At 36.1% G+C, this 15,569-nt stretch overlaps 1 protein-coding gene across 1 annotated transcript in view; it reads left to right on the top strand.

Moving 5' to 3' along the window:
• Window positions 1–15,569, top strand: part of LOC112985109 (GTP-binding protein Rit2) — a 176,614-nt gene that overhangs the window by 48,253 nt on the left and 112,792 nt on the right. Inside the window, exon 2 of the mRNA XM_026103494.2 lies at window positions 5,981–6,037. Within this exon, the coding sequence (XP_025959279.1) occupies window positions 5,981–6,037 (57 nt within the window). The remainder of the gene's footprint in view (window positions 1–5,980; window positions 6,038–15,569) is intronic.

Genomic DNA, 15,569 nt, shown 5'->3' with positions numbered 1-15,569 from the left:
ACAAAACAATGTTTTCCCTTCTCCCTTCTTTAAACTTCTCCCTGAAGAGCAAGGGGCTTTTTATGAACATTTGAGATCAAAAGCGCATAGTATCTTAGGAAAGCAACTGCTCATTTCCATCGCTGATTTTCATTGAAGACCTGGTTAAAGATGCTATCTATATTAAAATATCATACATTAAATTAGAATTTTCCCACATGAAATTGAGAATATGGTACAAAAATCTCCAGAAGAACCTTCTGTGTCACTGGCACCAGGCATCCTTTAACTGATGAAGCACCTTAAAACTGAATGGGTTTCTTGCCTCTTCCATCCATGTGTGAAGTTTATTTCAGAAATCTACTTACCTGGTGGATAGAAATCTTTTCTAATTTCTAGCCTTAATTTGTTCTAAGCTAGCTTCTCCCATTTATTTTCACACCAAAATTGTCCTTTAACTTTAATTGCTCTTCTTTTTCTTTGTTGTCCTTTGCTACTTGTCCTTACTGTCCTTTACTATTTATTATACTTGCAGAAACTGAACATACATGAAATAATTCTCAGAATAACTATTTAGAATTCTTTTTTCTGATTTTTTTCTAAATTTTTCTAATTTATTCTAGCATTGTTAGTGTCTCCAGCCATTTAGATTTGCTCCATTAGTACAATTCAACTAGAAATGATTTTGAAAAAAGTACTCTTTGCCTCTTGCTGTTCCTCATGAATGTGTTTGCACATTGTTATTACAAAGTCTATTTGCTAAGATTCAGTGGGCAGAAGAATGATTGCAAATGACTTCTTACCTGACAAGTCAATCTTAAAATTCAGGAATGAACTCCAGAAAGGTTAGTTATAGTGACGTTTGTCATTTTTCCAAGCCAATGAAACAGAAGTCAAGGTTCCAATATTCAACCATGAACATTTGAAAAGATGATAACCTGAGATCATGTCAAGTTGAAACCATCAGAAAGATGAAAATTGTTCAAACTATCCAGTGTTTCATAGATAAAAGAGTAGTAATAAAATGTTTGTCTAGTTGCTGAAATAGTTAAACTTCGATTGACTATAATTGTAACATTTTTACATATTTAGTTATATGCAAATAACTTAACAAAAGAATAAAATCAGACATGTTTAACATACCCTGGCCATGTTTCTAAAAAGTAATTTAATTTTAGAAATTGATAGAAGCAAGGATGTCTAAGACTTTTAGCATATTTATAGCTTTTTCATTTCTGTGACCAAATCTCTTCCTATGGTACATAGTTTGTTATCATGTTCTGCTGTTCTGCTTTTAGACTCTGTAGTTTGTGTCCCACCTTCTCTATGCTAACAATATCTATTTTTTTTATACCCTTTTACACTGGTATCATCAAAACCTCACTGGTTTATGAAAGCTAAACTAAAGATCCACTGGGATAGGAATTTTATCTGTTTAGGAAACTGAACTGAATGAACTGTATGGAAATACACATTTCTAAGTTGCAACTACTGTGATCATTTTCATAGATATTTAGATTGTAGGATTGTAGGATGAGCGAAAGGATCCTTTTCGACATGGACTAATTCAGGATCATACACAGTGCCATGGGGAGAATATGAGTATGTGAAAATTCTTGGGTGAACAGGGAGGTGGAGGAAGCTCAAGATGAGATAGTCGCATCACGGATACTATTACTGTAAAGACTATTGTGTAAGCTTGCAGCCTATTATGCCGTCTTGAAAAACAGGTATAGGACAACTCTGGAAATTATCGGTTAAGACAAATTAGAAGGATAGCAGGATTCTACTATACTGGCTCTCAGAACTGATATTGAAGCAGCATTTTTTCTACAAGTCTGTGTGTCCTCACAAACACAGATTTTAAAAAGCTGATACTCCCTTTTACATGAACTTTAATATTGTAGCACTGGTTAAAAGGATGTTTTCGAATAAATAATGCAATCTTAGCCTATTTCTAAGTGTAGCATTTCATATCGTGAGGTAAAGAAAATATTATTACGAAGAGAGTAGGAATTATATAGAAAATAGCTTGTAAGACTAAGTTTATTATTCATAGAAAATACTTATATATAATTCAATACCAACAGAGGTATCACGTATACACAGATTACTTGTAAGTATAGTAATGTAATAGCCACTGGGAAGTAATTGACATTTAATTATGGTTTTTAGTTTATGAACATTAGATAAGCATAATTTGAAACAAATAAAATGGAAATTTGGGATCTGAGCCCCTCTTTTTAGTTTGAAAACACAAAAGAACTTTAAAGTTACATAGTTACTGATGCATATCAGACTTACATTTATTCATCTGAGGCAATCTGCATTTACTTAGCCACAGAAGGGTATAAGGAAGATGCTATTCATCTGAAACAATGATCCTTTTACTTATTGTAGTTGCCACGTGATGTACATGTCCCATTTAAATGGAATGATCTTCACACCGTTATAAAATATTCATTAAAAATTTTCAGGCAACTTGCGATTCAAAATGTTTCACAATATCTGCTGTGGATTAAAAGGGAGGGGTTTTTTTTTTACAATAAACATTTTTTAACTGGCTCCATTTTTACATGTATATGTATTTATTCAAATAGCAGTCTTATCCATCTATACTGTTTTAATATACTGCCTTGAACCCACATTTTGCTACAGTGATTTGTGCATGGCATAAATCAGGCTTAAAGGCTCCTAATTTATACATCTGTAAAATTTTGGAGCATTGTTAATTATTTAGATTTCCAAGGGAAAATGGTCTGCAATGTCTGATGATGGTTTGGATTTGTTAATTGTGGATGTTAATTTGAATGGAAAAAAGAATGGTAGGTAAGGAAAAAGAAGGGACCAAGGAGAGTATTTTCATAAAGCAGCATGAAAGACTCATACCATTTTCCTATTAGTTTCCAAAATTAATTCACTCTGGAAAATGACTTTGGAGCTGATGTTAGTACCACTAAAGAAACCCATATATTTCAGTTGAGGCAGCTGACCTGCTGGGGAGCCCAGACAGATTTGGTATGAGCAAGTCTAATTCCCTAGGCTCCAGCTGAGTCATGTGGGTTTACGCCAGCAGTGAACGAGCCCATTTTGGTCTGGGAAGTGTTCTACCAACTTCTGACCGTCATTTAGAAACTATGGACTAATTTCTGCATGTCTGGCAGCCCAATCTGTGGAAAGTCTGGTAAATCTGGACATGACTGTTGTACACCAGATGAATTGCATTCGGCCTGATGCTTTGAGGCTTCCTCGTCCTCACTCCTCGTGTTACTAGGTTTGTTGTTAGAAGCCAAAATCAAGGTGTTCCTTTCCTTTAGGAGGACTGGGCTATTATGTCTGCTCTGAAAATGCTTGCTGCATTAATGTTCAATAGGGTTTTACAGAAAATGCTATGGAAGCTGCTACTTTTTATTTTAAAGAACACACGGGAGGATGGGTTGCAATTCCCGTTATACTCCAGTTTCCTCATTTTACATTATAGTTTGGCGATTAAAAAAGTCCACTCTAAAAGTGAACTTCAAATCCTTCTGTCTCATCAAGCAAAACTATATAACCTGCTTACTGGAGAGGGTACTAATCCCCTGCAAAAGATGACAAGCACAAAGACAACGTCAAAGAGGTTCCATACCAAGGTGGTTAGGAGAAGATCTGGGGGCCAGACCCCCTCAAAGGATTGTTACTCAAGCAGCTGTGGGACAAAATGCATGTAAAATGGAGCTCTTCATTTACTGTTTCCCTAGGCAGCTGACCGTAAGAGGCTTTCATTTCATCATGCTTAGTGCTTTTGTGAAAACCATTCTCAAATTGTGTACCTCTCCAGATTCATTTTATACAGAGCCAATTCAGCTCGTTCAGAGCTCTGGACTGAGCCTGCGGTCAAGCATATAGAAATCAGTATTATTGCACTTGACGCTGAAAGACCTAAATTACTCTTCAGATCTGCCTCTAAATCACTCTGTGCAACCTAAGTTGCTGTGCAAATTTTAATGACGTGTATCCCCACACAGTGTTCTGGAAGATAGAAGTTCTACTAGTCCCAGTGGCTAACCTTTTGCACATTACAGTAAAAAGTCAGTATGATGCTTCTGAATCATTTCTATCCTTTTAGTTCCTGTGAATTTTATGAGGATATAAATGATGTATTGATTTGGATCCATCTCCGGAAAGAGGAAAAATGTTTAGCATGAGTTCTGGGTCTCCTCCTAGGATTCCAGTTTCAGTTGTGAAAACAGATTTTGTGATGCGAGCATTGGTCCAAAAGGAAACAGAATCAGATCAGATAGAGAGTGGTTTGCTCTTAAGAAGCTTGGCAAGAACAAACAGGGAAACAAATGGAATTCATTTGTGGTGCAGGCCCTCAGAAAGCTCTGAACGTGTAGGCATAAACCATATGAACAGTGTCTCTTCTAGCTGCCTCTGTGTCTCAGAACAAACTAGGCAAATAACATTAGGCATCAGTTTATACTTCAGAAACAGTTATCAGATGGAGGTGCCTAAAAATCTGGCGAGATTAAAAAAAAAAGATGTCCTGGAAATGGAAGTGTCCAAACATACTTAACATACTTAAAAGTAATGCATCTGAAAACAGATAATATAAGAAATGTCAATGTCATTGCACATAGATTTATTCACCTGTAGTATGTATAGGCTGAATGAGCTTTTTCTACAGCTATCCTCTCTGAGTTACTATGAATTTATAATGCTGCTCCTTAACATTTATATTTGTCTACACTAAAGATGCAATAATTTATTAACATGGTAATAAATGTTTAATACTCCTTGTCTGTATCATTTTATAAAACTATCTAGTTAACCCCATGATTCTTTAAAATGAAAGGACAATACTAAACAAAAAAAAAATGCCATTTTTAAAAAATGGATAAATTTATGCACAGAATTTTCAAAATGTGGAGTTTTTTGTTCATAACTTCTGCTATTCAAGGTGTCTGAGATATTCAAGATATAAGAGAGAATCCCATGTTTGGTTTAATGTGTAAGGACTGATAGTTATAATTCAGGTGGGATTGGGTTACTTTTTTTTCTTTTTACAAGTGGCCACGTAGCATCCGTATTGAAAATTTAATGCAGACATTAAAAAAACATAAGTTATACCCCTTTAAAAATCAGGAAATTGGCTTAAAATCAAATGGTATTTTTAAAAATATATGTTAGGTTCTTATTTTACTTCTGGTTTCTGAGTGATTAGAATTCACCCATTTCACATTTGCAAGTTCTTTTCCTCACAGCTCTCGGTGTTGGGGAGGTACTTTATAACTGAGCTGAGATTAGTATTCAAACACTTAAGGAAAAACGTCAGCTACAGCAGAACTTCCCATGTTGTTCTGATAACTGATGTACTACTGTGATCTAAGCGAAGCCATAGTGACAACTTTAATAGTTGTCTTCCAAAAAGTCTGTTCCGTGTTCGCCACAAAGGCAGTTCACTGGCCACATATAATTTTTAAATTAAGGAGTTCTAAAAGAAGTTCTGAATCTTATTTTTTTATCCTAATGTATTATAGTATCACATGAAGTTATAGTTCACAATGAAGATATGATTCACAATTATGATTGTTTTGTGCAGATATCAGCTAGAGAACCTAATTAACATTAATTAGGCTGGACTATGATGCAACTGGGCAAATACTATAAAAAAATTAGTTTAGTTTAGTTTAGATTTTTCTCTAGAGACTCTAATGGGTTAAGAGTTTTTACAGAGTGTTGAAAAGATGTAACATTTTAATACAGAAATTGATAAATGATATTTTAAAAAAGAAGAAATTAAGACAAATTACAAAAGAAATGTTTAATTTATATTATTTCTATTTATCTATACTTAGTTATCATTGTAATACAACTGCATTTTTGCAGTTGTAGACATGGAACATACTTTTGACTCACTTTCTAAGCTGATATTTTGATAAATGAATTCTCTGCTTGTTCTTTTGCCTGTTGTCATTTAAAGACATTTTTCCCTTCCCTTTGTCTTTCTCCTATCCAGCAATGACAATGCAGTTCATAAGCCATCGGTTCCCTGACTATCATGATCCGACTATAGGTGAGTAAAGATTATTCTGTCCTTCATCCTTTTCAATCTTTCTGTCTATTTGAGATACTCTGGGGTTAGAAGCGAGATTTGTGAACTTTAGAGTAAACCTTATTTGTCTGATGACAATTAGATTGTGTCATGGTCATACTAGAGTCATTTGCTCCTGAAATGCTTTGTACGAGATCTCTTTTAACAACAGATTTTTGGTTTCATGCTCTATAACTAATATTGGCTGTGTAATTATAGTCACAGAAAAGAAAAGAAAAATCTCACAAGATGGAAAACAGTCTTTCAACATACTATATTTAAATAAGGTAAAAACTGACCAATCTGGAGGGGGGTAGATGGAGTTTTGTTATTTTCATACTGCATGCATTTGGAATGCAATGAAAATCACCTTCTTCAGACACTAACCGCTGCCTAATGACTATGTTGCTGAAGTACAATGGGAAAGTGAGCTGGAAGAGAAATCTAGGATGAATTCTGATTGACTTAGCTATATTTCTATTTCTACGTCAGTGGCTGTAGCAAAACTATATTTCATTAAAAAAAATCAAATGTTTTTCCCTATTCTAAATGAGGTACGAATTTGGAAGATATAAACAGAGTAAAAAACTGAGTAATTTTAATGCCTTGAACAGCCCTGGATTCCCATTCTACTGTATTGAACACCATCTATTAACATCCTAATGAACTTCCTTTGGATGTACAAGCATCTGAGTCCTGTAACGCTAAACTAAGCAGGTGGATTTGGAGTGTTTGGGTGTATAATAGTCTCTACAGCTCTTGAAGAAAGCTATCTAAGGTGCTTTTTAAGGAGGATTAAATTAAAAAAAAAAGTAAAGCCCAGATAAGAGGCAATAAAAAAGAAAGAATATGACTCTGTTTTACAGCACTTGGGATGGTTTGCCAATGACCTGAAAAATGTAGGAGCCATATACAATATATCTTGACAAAGGAGGCGGACAAGAGGATCTTGAAGAATTTCACCATTCACCATTCACTCAAGAAAGATGATGACTTAGGCTTTGCATAGAGTACATCACATATGTTAGAAGTGTGTTTCACCTTCCCAGTCTGATAGAGAGAATGGTTACCTTGAAAATATCTGTCTAATATTTGTAATTCCTGTCATATAGTTAGCTTCCATGTTGTGGATGTCAAGAATGGTATAACCTCTATAAAATTACTGCACGGCTAAGTAGATCAGCCAATGGTAGCATTTCTTTTAATTTGCCCTCTCTATAGTATTCCACATTCCCTGGATATTAGCTCCTGGTGAATGGCGATTTTTAATGAAGAAGACAAATCTATTTATAAGCTGTTCACACACACAGGAATTTTATAATCATTGCAAAATCATAAAATAAAATTAAATGTACGAACTCTAAAGAAGGCAAAACTACAAGGGCATTGCAACCAGTTCATTTGTTGCACTCAGGAAAAAAAATCTAATCACATGTAATTGGAAAAGAGGAGAAGAGAATTAGTAGTTACTGACACCATTAAGTTATGTACATACACCCCTCTTTATTATTAACTATCCACCTGCCATCTATATTTATCCATATATTGTATCTTGTCAGAATCTTAACTTATTGGTCTCTAGACACTACCACAATATGAATAATAAATAATCATAAAGAGAAAGAAAGCTTATGATGCATTATAAGTACACACTACAGGAATGCCTAGAGGACCTAATCAGGATGAAGGTCTCCTTGAGTAAAAGGCAGCTTCTACACAGTAAAACCAACACTCTAAATAGGAAAAGAGATAGGGAGATAGGAAAAGGGATGTGAAATTTTGAATTCAAATTCACACAGCTTGCCAGGGGCAGAGCTGGAAGTAGGACTGTGAATTTTATCCATTCAGCACTTCTGTGTCTCAGAACATGCCGAGGACATCCTGAGACAAGCCTATTTTCTATTCATGCTTCCAAATATGTACTAAACAGCAGGGTATAATCTTGTGCTACAAGTACGTATGTTTCCTGTTGGGTGTATTTCTGGTATGACCACTCAAAATTGGACAAAAAACAAATAGAAGGAATCATTTGTTGCATGAAATGTGATAACAAATATATTTAAAAATCTCAGTACCCTGAAAAAATTTATACGATTGAAATTACCATTAGTACTTTTCAGATATGGGTCTCAAATCGTAGGATTCATCGCACTGTTTTTTGTACAGGTAGGCATACTGTAGGTATTTTCCAGATGTGTACTAAGATATTACAGTTCAAGAGAATTTTCTGGGTTGGCAGAAAAAATGGTGACCCAGAATTAGCATATCCAGGGCCAAGGCTGTATTGATAACAGGAGTTGCCTGAGGGGAAATTATTCCTTTAAGGATTCAAGGAACTAGCCAGTTGTATGTAGCAGAAAAGTTATCATTTTGAGCCAGAACAGTGATCTGTCTAGTCAGAGATTTGGTTTTTTTCACAGTAACTGAGCAGCAGATGTTGAGGGAAGAAAATAGAACCAGGTCATGTATGAAATGAAACTTTACATGATACACACTCCCATTTTCCAGCAAGTGGCAAAGCACAAAAGTGAACATAGATTTTCAGCTATGTCTGAGATCACTGACCTCTCTAAAAAATCAATATATTGCCTTTCTTCTGTGTCATGCATTTTAAGCCCCTGTTTAATTTCTCAGCAGTTTGTATCCTAGTTCTGGAACTCATGAGCTGTCCTAAACTTTTCTGGACATACTGCCCTCAGATGCATATTTCTTTGAAAATAACATCTTCTGCCTATGGTATTTTAAGGCATTTTAAGCCACAGCAGTTTCTGTGAATGACACTGAGAAGGTGATATTCTGTGGAAATAACCAAAATATTGTATTATGTGACAGAATGATAATCCACAGATTTCAAATATTAACCAACCTGCTTAGTCTACTATGCTCCAGTTAATCTTTAGGGTACGGTCTATTATTTCCTTTGCTTTACATGGGCATAAGAATCTAATAAGTGCCTGCATGTTTTTCCTTAATGTTCTTGCACTAGCTGCACAATTCTCTATGTTTGGGGATGGGGTGAGAATGCTGTAGCAGTAAGCACTGTACTTGTCCATGCAAATTTAGCCTTGATTTAAGTGGGTTAGTTCTGTCAGAAAGGATATTATACCTCCCTGCATTGTGCTGAGGATTTTCCTGAGACATGTACTAATAGAACTAGGAGGAGGAGAGGGGGAGGGAAGGTAATTGGAGGTACCTTTGTAAATAACCTCATTGTCTTTCAAATCTGAGAGGCTAATCACTTTAAAATTTGGAAGAAAAACTTCAGTAACCCCAGTGACTATTAAATGAGTATAAACATTTAACTTTTTGCTGCTTATTTAACTTTTATAACCATTTAACTTCCCCATTGTTTTGTCCTCTTTTTGACCTCATACTGTACCCTGAAAACAAGTATAGTATTCCTTGTTATACAGACATTTTTTGATATGTATTATATAAGCCTATGGCCCAGTTTAACTTTTTGCTCTCCACCTTAAGCATTGACAGGGGAGTGGAATAATAATTTCAGCTGCTTTTTCATCTCTAGATTCTTGTGAACTTTACTTGCATCTAATTAAAGAAGATGGGACAATGAACTATTCCCAAGGTACTTGAGGACAGAACTGATATAATTTGGTTGATACTGTAGGTGAAAAGCAAAACCAAACCAGGTTCAGCCCATACAAAAGTGCCACAAAACCCTCTTGTATGATCAGTTTGTGATTATTAGGATCACACAGAAAACCTGGAACCAGGAAACTAATAGTTGAAATTGTAATAGCTTTGCTTACACTTAAAAATAAGTGGTTGCCAACTGGTTTTCATGTTTTATTTCATAAAAGTCCAAATCTTGTTGATTCTAAACAATGCTTTCATGTTATTTTTTTGGGTATAAAGGACACATTTTATGTACTGATCTACTCCTGGCTCCATACAAGCATACACTTGGGCAATTCACTTCCAATTAGATGTTTTTCCTCATTTTAGGGAAATATACTTCATCTCTAAAGCAGTAAGACAGTGGGCTTTAAGGACAGTCTAAATATGAGAATATGTTGCTGTGTTTTACCTATTCCAACACAAGGCTATGGTGAAAACTTCTTACTGTTACTGGCCAGAGATGCAAACAAGTCATATCATTTCAATATGCTGCCGAATGTTCTTCCCCTTCCCACTTCTGCTTGCCTCCAAACACACACTGAAGAGCTTATTCTGAACATTGTGCAGTAATGATCATGTATCATTAAAAATCCAGAGGTGTTTTTTTCCCCCCTTTTTTTGTCATAGACCCTAGTAATAGGGATTTTCCTTATCATCCCTTTTCATTATGGTTAGAGATTATTTTACTTACACATTAGTTTTTTGTTTTTCTGCAGTGACTTGTATCTCTAGCAATATAGTAGAAATATACAATTAGAATATAATGATTCTTTGTGCTTACAACATCTTTCTCTTATCCACTGACATTGGAAATGTTACTGGAGATCTTGCTGATCTTAGAAAGTTGCTGCTAATGTGAAATAATGCAACATATTTATTGAAAGGGTATTTTGATCACTACATTATAAGATATTATAGGTATATGCTCATAGACTTGTAGTATTTTTCAAATACATATACACATTTTGAACATGCTAATTTTGATCCTAAAAGAGCTATGAAAGTAGATTTAGAATCATCTGCATGTTTTTCTCCCATCTGAATTCCAGACTCCTGTGTTTGTCATTTATAGAGGGAGTAATTATACCTTTGAGCAACTTGCTGAATGTTGTGGTGGACAGTCCAACACTGGAGATTTTTAGAGACTAGTTCGAGCATTTTTTTGAGGGAAGAGGCTGCTGTTTGTTCTCTGTTTTTCTGAGTGGTGCATTTTTCTTACAATGCGAATTTATTCAGAGAAGTCCTCTGATTATTGACCCTGTCAGAATAAATGATCACAGTAAATGGTCCCTTCTACTGTATGAAACCTCTCTTTGTCTTACCTTGTCATAGTTTGGAAAAGCTGATAAGATCTTGAGAAACTCAGAATGCTTGACATTATATACAAATATAAATACATATACATACACTTAAATATATGATTAGGTGTTTGTATATTTGTTTAAAATATTGAATAAATCTGCTAACAAAGTTGCTGAGAAGTTAAAGGATATCTGAAGTGTTAATTTTAATGTTGTCACTTTGAATTTAATTCCACTTCCAGATAAAGCAGGAATAATTTCTGTATTTTAGGCTTGCTACAGCCATTCCAGTTCAGATTTTCGAGCCAGGAACATATTATTTTTTGTAAGTAAATGGGGAGGGGAGGGGGAAAAATTCTTTTAGTATTGGACATTTGTGGGCAAAATTTCAGAGGTTAGCACTTCATGAAAATGAAATGATTTCAGCGCACATTTAATATTTAATTGCAATCAACAATGGGAACAATTTCCAAATGGCAGTGAATGTGATCATTTTCTGGAGCAAATGGATAAGAGCAATTTACACTCCATACATGCTTTGGCAATATCACAGGGAGTTAATGCAAGTAGAGTGGCAGGAAAAGGAAGCATGACATAGTGTGGCAAACTGGACAGCCTCCAAGATGCTCATTAGCCATGTGACTAATCTTAAAATGAATACATAATGCAAACGAGATGCGAAAGCAGCTTCCTGTTTTGGTGAGATATCACTGCATGAGATTGTGTCAAATGAGCAGTTGAGGGCATTAAGGCTGTGTCAATGTCACACTTTAATTGAAATGGGTGTGGGGTGGGAGGCACTTTAGCATTAAACGCATGAATTTCCATGAGATTTCCTAATGTAGTAATGCATTCACCAGTGCATTAAATAAAACACATTTGAACTCATCTCTAATAAGATGATGGAAATGTGTGGGTGAATTTGAGAAAAAAGATAAAATGTGACTGCAAATATTCTAAGCTTATATAATACATCCCAAAAATGTCTGTATAACAAGGCATATTATACTTGTTGTTGGGACACTATAATGAAGAGGACAAAACAAGGGAATTAAGATGCCATTAATAAAGATAGAGTGAAAGAAGACAGAGGTGGGACGCATCTACTAGATCAGGCGAGAAGCCTCTTACCAAAAAAGTACTGTTCAGATTCCTTTTTAGGATACATACAGATTTTTTTAGATCATTTCTACTATGGTCTAAAATGTGTATGTTTATATCCCATCCTTATTTTCATTCTCATTTTCATTTTCCCATAAAAGGTAATATATTTGTGCTGGACTGAACAAGATTTCATGCATTCAAACTGGATTTGAAGTCAAGAATTATTTTTTGTTTTACAAGTTTCGTATAATCTAGAGCTAACCTGTGGTGACTACTTTTCATTTATCATTCTTCATACATCATCTGGCCCCCTGTGGATATGATATGACACAGGACCTATGGAGGCTGCATGCCTTTCTAATATAGATACTGAAAACCAGGCAAGATACCTCAGAGCATATCAAATAGCAACAGTCGTCTGTGTGTGGGCCACTGGATACAACCTATATTTCCATTAAGTATAAGGGGATCTTAGATACCTACCTCACATGTAGACACCTATTTTGTAGTGGTCTAAAGTTTGATGCCTGAATCTGAAGCACAGACCCTTCCATGGTAGATGATCAGAGCAAGAGCCATCACAAATCTTGATGGTATCTCTATGAATGTCCAGATAAATGTCCATCAGTGAAGGGAGGAAAACACAGGATGAGGGGGCCATGCAGAATCCTTGTTATGGTGGGCAGACAAAGGAGAATATCATCATTTGTGTGGCATCATGCGTGCTCCCATTGTAAGGTTGAAGAAAAGTATAAATAGAAAAGGAGTAGCATCAAAGAAAGTAGGAATGCAAGAAGCTCGTAAGCTGTTCCATTAGTTTAGACTACAACAAGGCAGTGAAATTGTCAACTCTCTGCTTAATACTATTATAACATCCTTCTATGATGGGAAACAAAGTATTTGAAGCCATGGAGGATAGAGACTGGAAAATCCTAGCAGATCTTTCTTTCTGTAGTGGAAAAAATTTGATTAAAAAAAAAACCCCTCCCATTTCCCTCAGAAAGAAATATTTGAAAAGGTGGTAGTTTCACTTTAAAGAACAGATTAATGATAGTTCGATCATCTCTCCACAGTTTTAGCTATATGCATTCTCAGTTCAAGGTGATGTTTGATTCTTTGTTCCTTCCTCTCTTGGGAACTTCACTATTTTCCCCATTAATGAAACAGTCCAGACCCATTCTAAATATGCTGTGTTACTTAGATACATGATCTATAGCCCTGCTGTTAAACTTTCTTTTTCAGGACTTTTCCTTGATACACCAATTATTCAGACTTAAACAGTTTGCAGACTTCATGGAAGAAATAACCAAAGCAACCAATTAAATTTCTAGGTGCTTACTCAAGGTGAATCACATCTAAAATCCTGGACACACACTTAGAGTCTGCTACATTTTTGTCACATATTTTCTTACAAATGCAACTCATCATACAATTATTTGAGAGCTGTTTACAGCAGGTGACAGCTACTTGTCACTTAGCATTTTCAGAGGCTGAGGGAACAGTGCTTAATCAAGTAATTTTGCCGTGCTAATACCTCAGATATAAACTATACCAGACAGGCAAATGCAGTCTGTGTCTTTCTAGTGAAGGCTGGAGTAGATGGCCCAGAGAGCTGTTCCTACACCTGTCATTTTCCCCCTATCATTTCACCAGTACACTTGCTCAGAGGTGGGAGGTTAATCAGAAATCCTTCGCTAGCATTTAGGTCTGCAGTCTAAGCTTGGAAGTGCAGTTGCCTGTCTGTGTCCATCACTCATGCCCTTAGAAAACATGACGCGGCAGCTGTGCTGGCAGATGCACTTCAACCACAGTGCTACCAGGCAGTAGCTTCACCTGTGAGTATCTGCAATATGCTATGACTTCTCAGGGGGCAAAATACTATGTAGAGGAGACACGGTGTAGAAAGAACTTACTTCTTTATCCTGAACCAAGAACAAGGAAGGATGCATGAGCTATCACATCTTAGGAACAAACTTCAGAGGCTCACAACTGATTTTGATATTACAAGATGAGGTGAACCAAATCTAACATCTCATTCCTGCAGAAAAGGAGGAAGTCCCACACCTGTCTCCCCTTCTCCCAGCCTTATTGGCTACATTAGACTCCTTTCTGAGCTGATTCAACACTAGTCCAGATGAAAACTAAGCCACCGCAAAGTAAAATGGTTGTCGACCAAGTTAGTGAGTTGAATCAGTTTAGCAAACAATTTAGCAAGCTCCAAAAGTGGTGCAGGAGATGGCATAGAACCACGAATTGGGGGAACATGAGGATAAGTGAAAATGAAACAGGAGAAAAGAGACCTTTTCCTTTTGGGAGAGGCAAGCTGTGAAAATGAGTCAGCCATCTCACCCTGCTTTTCACTCGGACACCAACCTCTGAGCCAAAATCCCTTCTCAAGCTGATCTCTGTTCTCAAAGAGAATACGGATAATTATTGGTGCCAAAAGTATAGATGGATTCAAAAACCATTTAGGAAACTATTGGAGGAAAAAATCCATCAAGGGCAATTTAAAACAAAGATTCTGTTTCTGGCTCAGAAGGGCCCTTGAGGTGCAAATAACTGGAAGCTGAGAGAGCATACCAGGCAAGAGTCACTGAATGGGCTTCCTTGGGCTATTGATCACTCTCCAAAAGAGGAAAATAGATTAGATGGACTGTTGATCTGCTGTGGCTTTACTCTTTATATTCTCATTTAGAGCCTTTACCTGCTATAAATGACATTAATTGATACTCTAGCCAGTGATCTGATATTCCTTTCTCCCCTGTTTCAGAAAGCAAGCAAGTGGATGAATGACCCCTATACTTCCCAAATACCTCTGTTCAACAGCTGCCTGCCATGGCTGGAACAGGCAAGAAAATTTTCTGCTGTATGGTGCCATGAGACACATATGCTGCATGGTCACATGGAAGAAAGCACCCCTACCTCTTAACTGTTAATGATTCTTACTTATTATCATCCAACCTCCCTTAACTCTCTTTATGTTAGGATTAAGATACATTCCTGCTTTGGATACCTTCTCTTCTGCAATGAGAAAAGTGTCAGTGGAGGATTAAAGCATGGTGTATAGCCACTGTATTCCTCCCAGATACCTTATAGTTTAATGGTGTAACTGCTAAACACAGAGAGAAGAAAAATAATCAAAACCTGTTTATAACAGTGTTCTGTGGCAGTTGCTGTTCTGAAGCACTAGTTAGCCAGACTAAAGTCTAGGGAGGAGAAAAAAAGCCTTTTCTCTTAACTGTGACAAAATCAAAGGAATTCTGAGGTATATTCTCTACTACTGCTGCTACTGCTGCTTGCTGCTGCTGCTGCTGCTGCTGCTACTACTACTACTAGTAATAAGGAAACAACTAGATTAGAATCCTTTTATAATGGTATTGGGCATATTCAGAATATAGAAAGAGTTAATCAAAGATAGAAATCTTTATTAAAACCTTTTTGACTGTTCTACACAAAATAGACTGTGGGTT

Source organism: Dromaius novaehollandiae, chromosome W (genome assembly GCF_036370855.1).
Source record: "Dromaius novaehollandiae isolate bDroNov1 chromosome W, bDroNov1.hap1, whole genome shotgun sequence".
In the NCBI taxonomy this organism is placed as follows: Eukaryota; Metazoa; Chordata; class Aves; order Casuariiformes; family Dromaiidae; genus Dromaius; species Dromaius novaehollandiae.
The sequence above is the reverse complement of the archived record's forward strand: the minus strand, read 5'-3'. Positions and strand labels throughout refer to the sequence as shown.